Source organism: Salmo salar, chromosome ssa08 (assembly GCF_905237065.1).
Source record: "Salmo salar chromosome ssa08, Ssal_v3.1, whole genome shotgun sequence".
Lineage (NCBI taxonomy): Eukaryota > Metazoa > Chordata > Actinopteri > Salmoniformes > Salmonidae > Salmo > Salmo salar.
Genome location: NC_059449.1, coordinates 18,409,700 through 18,419,448, shown reverse-complemented (window position 1 = coordinate 18,419,448; position 9,749 = coordinate 18,409,700). Strand labels below are relative to the sequence as shown.

The 9,749-nt window shown below is 41.7% G+C and overlaps 1 protein-coding gene across 2 annotated transcripts; it reads left to right on the top strand.

Moving 5' to 3' along the window:
* The first annotated feature begins 463 nt into the window (after positions 1 to 463).
* Positions 464 to 6,648, top strand: LOC123744205 (ubiquitin carboxyl-terminal hydrolase 37). Of its 2 annotated transcripts, XM_045722919.1 has the most exons (13): positions 464 to 608; positions 934 to 1,286; positions 1,736 to 1,897; positions 2,222 to 2,353; positions 2,939 to 3,071; positions 3,180 to 3,316; positions 3,469 to 3,568; positions 3,699 to 3,778; positions 3,991 to 4,241; positions 4,453 to 4,499; positions 4,687 to 4,768; positions 5,604 to 5,739; positions 5,809 to 6,648. In XM_045722919.1, exons 1-13 carry the CDS (start codon positions 504 to 506, stop codon positions 5,843 to 5,845), a joined length of 1,755 nt encoding a protein of 584 aa, XP_045578875.1. In that variant the 5' UTR covers positions 464 to 503; the 3' UTR covers positions 5,846 to 6,648. The 2 variants fall into 2 exon arrangements, with proteins under 2 accessions (XP_045578875.1, XP_045578874.1); XM_045722918.1 differs by having other exon boundaries at positions 5,604 to 6,648.
* Positions 6,649 to 9,749: the final 3,101 nt, after the last annotated feature.

Here is a 9,749-nt window from a genome sequence, read left to right as displayed (position 1 = left end):
CACTGGGCACTGTAAGCTCTGCCCACTGAGCTTTATTTGAACCAATAGCATTCATTATGTCCTTGAGGCAGAGCTGCCCTCAGGGCAAGATTGAATACGGAAAATTGTCCCTAACCAATCTGGATTGTTGTTTGAGGTTCAGGCTAAATCTCTATCACCTGTTCACATTCTTTTCACCAACCCTTTGTCCAACTGCTGGTGAATATGAGAAAAAGCATTTAGCATTTCAATAAACCAATGATCAATCCACAAACAACATGGAAGCTATCAAAAAACAAGGAAGATGAAGATGAAGGCACTTAAAATGCCTTTATTGTGGTCGTACGTTCAATGAAACAACATACAAAAAAATGAATGTAAAAGAAGAAACAGGAAAACAATGGAACATATTATCTCCAATATTGTATGTATACTGCATAACTTTGCTCTTCAATAAAACATATTTGTTCATTGAACAATATATTATAGAATGGGTTGCCAGATGGTGGTGTCATACATGACCGATGACATCACAATGGTCTTTAAGCCAATTTGAACAATGGGTTAATGTGGATATGTATCAGTCTTCATTGGTTATTGACATGGCTTGTTTCTGCTGGTGCAAAAAGGTATGAAATCAGGTCATTTAATCGATTAACAACTACTTAAATTCTGGAGTAGTATTTTTCTCTTAGACCTAGTGGGAAGAATAAAAGTACATTCTGATTGACAAATGCATAAAAAGTGTACATGAAATGTACATGAAGTTCGGCTGTTGCAAATGCCACTCAATGTAACCTGTCTATTCTGTGTTATATGAGGTTTAGGATAGATAGCTAAGTTCCTCTCGGTTAGGCCTACCTTTTCCTATTCCGATGACCCCCCCCTCTTCCATTTGCTGGGGATCGGGGAAAAGGGTATTTTTTCAGCACTATAACATTTTCTTGTCAACAGAAAAAACGTCAGAAAGCAAATTCAGTTGATGTAGAGCAGAAGACAAGAAAGAAGAATGAGAGTGGCACTTCATCCCCCTCTCCAATTCCATCTGACCGTTCTGAACGGAATGCCTCCGTCACCTCTGACCCTTCACCCTCTGACCAACTCTCCTCCCTCCATCCACCTTCCTCTCCTGTTAAATGTTCCTCTCAGCCTTGCTCTCCTGCTAAACAGCCCTCTGTACCCCGGTCACCTGCCAAACACCCTTCCCCAGTGAAATCCTCTCCAGTGGTGTCCCTCCCTAGTTCTCCCTCTCCTACCAACCCTCTGGACTGTCATGGAGACACCAGCCATGAGGGCACAACAGTCAGGTAATTCAAACAAAAAGTACAGTGCCATCCTAGAGTCTCTTTAGAGAGTTGGGTTTAGAGCTACAAGACCAGGGCCAGTGTTTATCAAGAGTATGAGTGCTAATCTAGGATCAGGTCCTCTCTTTCCATAATCATCTGATTTTTAATGTTCTAAAAGGCAAACTGATCCTAGATCAGACTCCTACTCTGAGAAACTCTATAAACACAGTCCCAGAAAGTTATTTTCCACAAACTGTAGTTTTAGGCTCTTCTGTCCACATCTAGTGGATAAAGAGAGTACTAACCTATTGCCCTGGTCTACTTGGTACACTGCATTTATATGGACAGCAATACATGCGTAACTACTCAGACTGTGTTTATAGTACAGTATAGTATTTAATAGAGAGACTGCGTAGAGTGATACGATCTCTGTTTTGGAGGCTTTAGACCTGTTTATCTCCTTCCTCCAGACCTCTGTCTCTTCTGGACCACTCTAGCCCAAGGCCCCAGAGGCCAGTCTCAGCCACCAGAAGCATGAGTCTTCCCAGGGCCAGCTCAGCCACCAGAGGGTCAGAAGAGACCCAGGGGGCCAGAGGAGAACGGGGGGCACTGGTCAACATGGAACTTCTTGGGTAAACCACAACACACCACAAATGCATTGAATATAAGTTATTTATTGTTTAGAGATCAATGTCTGATATACTATGGGGATAGGGCTTACTATCAAGCATGTCAGTTTTATTAGATATTTATAAAGAAATTAATTATAACAATCTTGGCCTAAAGGACATCCACTTCTTTGTGTACTCACATAATTACATATCATTTTTACATGACCAAGATGGCTGCCATTATCATCACTTGACAGAGTTATGAAGGTTTATGACATAGGCCATTCTATGTGTCTAGGGTATTGTATATCTATGTGTGTACTGATGGCTGCTTTTTCTTCACAGGTTGCCTAACATTGGCAACACTTGCTTCCTTAACGCCATCCTGCAGTGTCTCCTGGTCCTGCCTTCCTTCTTAAAGAAAATCCTGCACCAGGAACAACTCTGGAGCTCCTCCCCCTTCTCCAACCTGCTCAGGTAAAGGAAGGATCAAAAGCAGACACTTCCCCACACACCCATTATTTGTGGTCATGAATTTGCATGCGACTTCTATACAAAGTGTTTGTCGTAGCAGGTTAGGAGAGCATTTTTGCTAAATCTAACACTTTTCCTAACCTTAACTCCTTCATATTTTGCTGTGTATGTATTTAATTTTTTTTTTCTTTCGGAATCTTCATAAACCAGAGGAACAACAATGATACAATGATTATGATGTAAACATTAGTAGGCCAACTTGGAAAGTGTAGAATTACTATTTTCCCATAATGCTCAATGACTGAACATTCCACATTACCGTGGGAAATTGATAGTTTTTTAAAATGCTCTGGAATTGAGAGCAGTATCCAAACCAAATATCTTAGGAGAATAAACAACACATTTTTGTTGTTTTGATCATTGTCCGTCCTCAAAGGTGAAATTGCATTGAATCGAATGAATCATTTCTAATGATGAGGTGCCGTTAGATAAAACATATTTGGATATACTCATCTGCCTCTTTAGGCGTAAGCCAGTAGGTTGACACCATCCAGTCAGCTGCTAATTTACTCTCTGTCTCCCCTACAGGTGTCTGTCTGATGTGTACCGTTCGAGTCTACCTGACAGTGGGGCAAACCAGGCCTCAAAAGCAGACCTCATGTGGAAGGTCAAGTACTCCTTGTCAGGATATGATTTGAAATATCTGGGGGACACGCAACAGGTAACTGAGGCACTACTCTCTTGTGTACGTGCGCTCTTTTTGCAAGGGTTCATTTTATCTTCTTCATTTGCTTTTATCTTGGTATGTTTCTTTCTCTCCTCATCATAGGACGCACACGAGTTACTTGTGAACATGCTGTGTCAGCTGAAGGAGGAGGGCATGATATTGAAGACACTCGGGGTGAGCTATACCTGCCCTGTTTCCCAGCTGGAGTTCCAGCTTGTGTCGGTGCGCACATGTACCAGGTAAGAGCTCCCATTGGTTGTAATGTATCTACTGAGAACATGATATTTCTACAAATAATATTACAAAACACATGGCATAACAGAAACATTGTAGACACCTGAAACAGAAACAGACTTGAAGCATTTTTCTTCTCTTTGTCCTGCTTCTGAAGCTGTGGGCGCGAGTCGTCCACCAGAGAGGACTACAACCACCTCTCATTGGACTTCAGCCCTGAGCGCACCTTGCAGAGCAGCCTAGCACTCACTTTCAAAGTCAGCACTTAGGGCTCAGACCTGCATGTAGAGACTAACACCCAGGGCAAGCTGCCCACTGCCTCAGAATACGCTATCTTATTATTGTAGTGGTATCATTCATTTTGTAATGCTTTTGTTTCTAACCCAGGGTGAAAAGGTTGAATTCAAATGTGAGGGCTGTAAAGGACTCCACGCCACAAAGTTGGAGCTTTTCCACACACTGCCTCTGTGAGTTGTCCCTTTATAACCTCTCATAGGACTAGCAGTGTGTAATGAAATGAGTGGTCATTGTGTCCTGAGCCTTTAGGAGTAGTTACCTTCCTGAGCAGGTTGTAGGACTTAGTGATGAGCACCACCCAACACATTTCACTCATCTGTTATTTTGTTGAGTGGTTTCATTGTCTGTCTGTTCATCTCTCTTCCTCTCTGTCTCTGGGCAGTGTGCTGGTTCTGCATCTGAAGAGGTTTGGAGGACCTGGGGGGTTGGAGAAGCTGGAGGCTCCTCTTTTGTTTCCTTCGGAGCTGAGGCTCTCCACCCTCTGTGGGGACATGGTGCCACACCTGCACAGTGCCAGCCCACAGGCCCTCACCAACCTGGCCCCCAGCATCCAGGGGTCCATCCCCCAGACCCTCACCAGCCAAGTCTCCAGCCCAGCTGGAGAGGCCAAAGACAGCACCCTCTGCTGTTCAGGTAGGTCATGACACCATAACACTATTCTTGCTCCAACACCACACAAACCATCCACTCCCAAAAACGGTCCTGCTGACAGAGAAGCTGGAAGCTGCAATTTAAAATGTTTCTCAGACATCTTTAGTGATGTATTGGAGCTGTTTTAGTCCAGAGCATTTCAGACAAGTGACCACGTTTTCACAGCTCTTCATATGTATATTTGACCCCTCAGATTCAAATGACCAGGAACCAGAGAAAGTGCTGCTGACAGCCTCAGTGGTGAGAAGAGAGAGAGAGATAGAGTGAAACCAGTGAAAAATAAGTTATGACAGAACACTGAGATAGTTATGAGGAGAACACGATGTAGTAGACCTCCTGTAGTAGACTAGTACTGTAGTAGACTGTAGACAGTGTGGTGGACTGTAGAGGAAATGACATTCCCATGATCACATGTGTTTTCTTACAGAAGCAGCAGCCAGTGAAGTCAGTGAATGGATACTACCAGCTGACTGGTGTAGTCTCTCATTTGGGAGGCTCCGCAAACTCCGGTAAGTAAATACCTTAAAACACACACATGCAGATGCACAATACATATGACATCAGCTGAATTCCAAATCACTCCCTTCTCCTCAGCTTTTAATTTGCATGTTCATGTGTGCCTCTGCCGTATACACAAGCATCCCAAAGCTGAGGGAGTGAATATTATCGAGGGTGAAGGCCAGGGATCATCAACTAGATTCAGCCTCGGGTCCATTTTATTTCTTAGCCAGATGGGCAGGGGTATGGAACAAAATTACAAATAGTTTGTAGACCGCAAATTGACCGTAAGAAGCCCAAACAGATATAATATTTGACTCATATCAAACCTTGCTTACATTTGTGTACAATCACATATATCTCTTTATTGTGCGTGGGAATACTTTGAAATAGATTTCCAAAATGATCATCACTTGGAGCTGATTTGTTGCTTTTTTAAATTCTTTTAACAATTACATTTTATTTGTTCAGAAAACATGGGGGGCCAAATAAAATCACCCTTGGGCCAAATTTGTCCCATGGGCCACCATTTGGGGAACCCTGGTGTAGGGAATAATTAGACCCTCCAATAGCCACTTCGGCCAAGCGTGCAAGACTGCAGGCTTCAGAGTGAAGTGTCATCCCGACAAGCACTGCAATATGTTTAGAGTTTGCGCAGTTTAATTCAAAAGAATGGAGAGGCATGCCTAATTATATGCTACGCGTATTTGTTTATCTCTGATTTCAAAACTTGACACATGTAACAGATAAAATATCTCCCAAATGAACTGTTTAACTGTTACAACACACTCTATTACCCACAAAAGCCTGACCTTTGACCTCTAGTCTGTCTTACTTGTTCCACAGGGCACTACATTAGTGACATCTTGCATGCCAGTGGAAACTGGTTCTGCTGTAACGACAGCCAGGTGTCAATGTCCAATGAAGCCACTGTGCTGAGGACCAGAGCCCGGAGTGCCTACATGCTCTTCTATATGTTCAGGTACCGCTTACTCTCACCATCTATATTCTTGTGTTGCTATATATGTGTACGGTTCCTTTCACCCTACAGGGCAAGAGAGCGGGAGGCCCCAGCACACAGGGCCTAACATGGCCACCTGCACCAGCCCCAGCCTAAACAGGGGCAGCACCTGGACCGGCCTCCAAACACTCAGACATGCCTCAACAGGGGCAGGACCTGGACCAGCCTCAACACACTCAGCTCAGCCTCAACAGGGTCAGCACCTGAACGAGCCTCAACAGGGTCAGCACTGGGCCCAACATCAACAACCCCGAGCCCAGCCTCAACAGGGGCAGCACCTGGCCCAGCTTCAACACCCCCAGCCCAGCCTCAACACACTCACACCTGTCTCAACAGGGGCAACACCTGGCACAATTTCAACACCCCCAGCCCAGCCTCAACATGGGAAGAACCAGGCCCAGTCTCAACATGGACAGAACAAGACCCAGCCCCAACACCCTCAGCCCTGCCTCAACAGGTGCAGCACTCAGCCCAACTTTAATCATGCGGATCAAGGGAGACTTGCTCTTCCTCACTAGCATGAACATTATTTCAGTAGCTTATGTCATAAATGCCTCTCCTTGATTTGACTACTTCACCTAATGTATAAAGGTCATGTAAAAAAACACATAAAGTATACACACTAAATGTAGTACACATGTAAATGTGGTGGATAGAGTGTGTGATTATTTAGAGGGTATAACATCCCTTCTATTTGGTTTGGTTTGAAATCCTCCTGTTGTGAAATACACTGTGGTGTATAACTTCTTATTCAGCATGGTCAGACTGGATGACCTGCAATATTCAACATTGATCCAGGTCCCCAGCATGTCAGGAGATGACTTGTGCATGCCATGCAATCTTAATAAAGACAAACACATTTAAGATGACTCCCACCAGTCGTAGTGTGATAATATACTACATGATATGACTCCCACCAGTCTTAGCTTATAATATAATACATGATATGACTCCCACCAGCCTTAGTTTGATAATATAATACATGATAAGACACACCAGCCTTAGTTTGATAATATAAACATGGTATTACTCCTACCAGTCTTAGTGTGATAATATAATACATGATATGACTCCCACCAGCCTTAGTTTGATAATATACTACATGATATGACTCCCACCAGTCTTAGTTTGATAATATAATACATGATAAGACACACCAGCCTTAGTTTGATAATATAAACATGGTATGACTCCCACCAGTCATAGTGTGATAATATAATACATGATATGACTCCCACCAGTCTTAGTTTGATAATATACTACATGATATGACTCCCACCAGTCTTAGTGTGATAATATAATAAATTATATGACTCCCACCAGACTTTGTTTGGTAATATAATACATGATATGACTCCCACCAGTCTTAGTTTGATAATATAATACATGATATGACTCCCACCAGTCTTAGTTTGATAATATAATACATGATATGACTCCCACCAGTCTTAGTGTGATAATATAATATATGATATGACTCCCACCAGTCTTAGTTTGATAATATATGATATGATATGACTCCCACCAGCCTTAGTTTGATAATATAATACATGATATGACTCCCACCAGTCTTAGGGTGATAATATAATACATGATATGACTCCCACCAGCCTTAGTTTATAATATAATACATGATATGACTCCCACCAGCCTTAGTTTATAATATAATACATGATATGACTCCCACCAGTCTTAGTTTGATAATATAATACATGATATGACTCCCACCAGCCTTAGTTTATAATATAATACATGATATGACTCCCACCAGCCTTAGTTTATAATATAATACATGATATGACTCCCACCAGTCTTAGGGTTATAATATAATACATGATATGACTCCCACCAGCCGTAGGGTGATAATATAATACATGATATGACTCCCACCAGTCTTAGTTTGATAATACATAACATGATATGACTCCCAACAGCCTTAGTTTGATGATATAATACATGATATGACTCCCACCAGCCTTAGTTTATAATATAATACATGATATGACTCCCACCAGCTTTAGCTTGATAATATACTACATGATATGACTCCCACCAGCCTTAGCTTGATAATATACTACATGATATGACTCCCACCAGCCTTAGCTTGATAATATAATGCATGATATGACTCCCACCAGCCTTAGTTTGATAATATAATACATGATATGACGCCCACCATCCTTAGTTTGATAATATACTACATGATATGACTCCCATCAGCCTTAGTTTGATAATATAATACATGATATGACTCCCACCAGCCTTAGTTTGATAATATAATACATGATATGACTCCCACCAGCCTTAGCTTGATAATATACTACATGATATGACTCCCACCAGCCTTAGTTTGGTAATATAATACATGATATGACTCCCACCAGTCTTAGTTTTATAATATACTACATGATATGACTCCCACCAGTCTTAATTTTATAATATAATACCTGATATGACTATATATCATGCTATATGATGTATGTGTGAATTCACAGGGTCCCAATTTTGGATCTGCTAAAGTAAATTGGGATCCTGTTAATTGACATATACACTACATATATCCTGACTGAGTTTACAGCACCACCAGCCTTCAAATGGAGAACACATTATGGATCTCACTCTGTGACTGGTGGTGAAGGGGGAAGTTGACCCTAGACTCTGATCTTAGGTCAGTTTTGCATTTCCACCACAAATGGTTAAGGTTAAGATTGGGGGAAAGAAACCTGATCCTAGATCTGAACCTAGGGGAGAATTCCCTCCGTGGTGTGACCGGCACCAATGGCCATTTACAGCAGGGGTCAATTTTTATCTCGGATGGATCCCGAGGCAAATGTGGCTTACCAGTGAACCTCCAGGTGTTCACCATTAATACTGTGTCCATGACTGATGCAACCTGAAAAAGCATTAAAGACAGAGTTAATGAGTACTTGAGGTCACTGAGAAAGTCTTGACATGGCCTGCTCTCCCTTATGTAAGGAATTAAGCATCTTTGCCATGTTTACCTTGTACTGTAGGCTATGTTTACTTGTTAGACTGCACAGTAGCTTATTAAACATATGCATTTTGAAATAGTAAAAAAAAAATATAATAATCAGTAACATGTTTCTACCATGGTGTGTTTTGGTTGATGGCCAATTTTAAATACAGTCAAATGCATTTGTGAATTAAATTGCTTTATTGTTTAATTATTTAAGGCTCCTTTCTCTTCTATGTGCTGGAGTTATTTTAAGAATAAAGTAGGCTAATGAAGGCAACAAATTGTTGCTTACTGAAACTCCCAAAGTCATCCAATTGTTACAATAGGATTTGAAGCAAAAGCCTACCCGCGTATGGTCAACTATTTCAGCACCGTTTTGTGCTGCTCTGAGATAAGCAAGACTACTTAATAAACATATACATTTAAAAAAAGTAATTCAATAATATATTTATTTTTGTACCACTGTAGATGTTGCAGTCATTCAGATGAGTCCAATTGTAAAGTGTAGCCTAAAGGCTAAAATGGGCAAACTTGCAATGTATTCAAAGCTGAGCGTTCAGAGGTCGAGAGAGAGAGAGGTCGAGAGAGAGAGAGGTCGAGAGAGACAGAGAGGTCGAGAAAGAGAGAGAGGTCGAGAGAGAGAGAGGTCGAAAGAGAGAGAGAGAGAGAGAGAGAGAGAGAGAGAGAGAGAGAGAGTTAGAGAGAGAGAGAGAGAGAGAGAGAGAGAGAGAGAGAGAGAGAGAGAGAGAGAGAGAGAGAGAGAGAGAGAGAGAGAGAGAGAGAGAGAGAGAGAGAGAGGGTTGAAACACACACAGTAACACGTGTAAATGAGTTCTGAGAGCCGATCTGTTATCCAACGATTAGTTTAATATTAAAAATTGTCAAATGCTTCTCAAAGATGCCCTGTGGTGGTCAAACTAGCACTAACTAGCATTAATGGCAACAATGGTTGACACTTAAATAACGTGCCATAGAATTCTGCGGCAGCCCGCAA

What these genes read in the sequence shown, in the direction of transcription:
- LOC123744205 (XM_045722918.1), top strand. Translation starts at nt 504, where the DNA reads ATGACATCACAATGGTCTTTAAGCCAATTTGAACAATGGGTTAATGTG. An exon ending in ATCTGGGGGACACGCAACAG is followed by an intron (nt 3,072 to 3,179) that starts GTAACTGAGGCA and finishes TCCTCATCATAG; the next exon opens with GACGCACACGAGTTACTTGT. An exon ending in TGCTGCTGACAGCCTCAGTG is followed by an intron (nt 4,500 to 4,686) that starts GTGAGAAGAGAG and finishes GTTTTCTTACAG; the next exon opens with AAGCAGCAGCCAGTGAAGTC.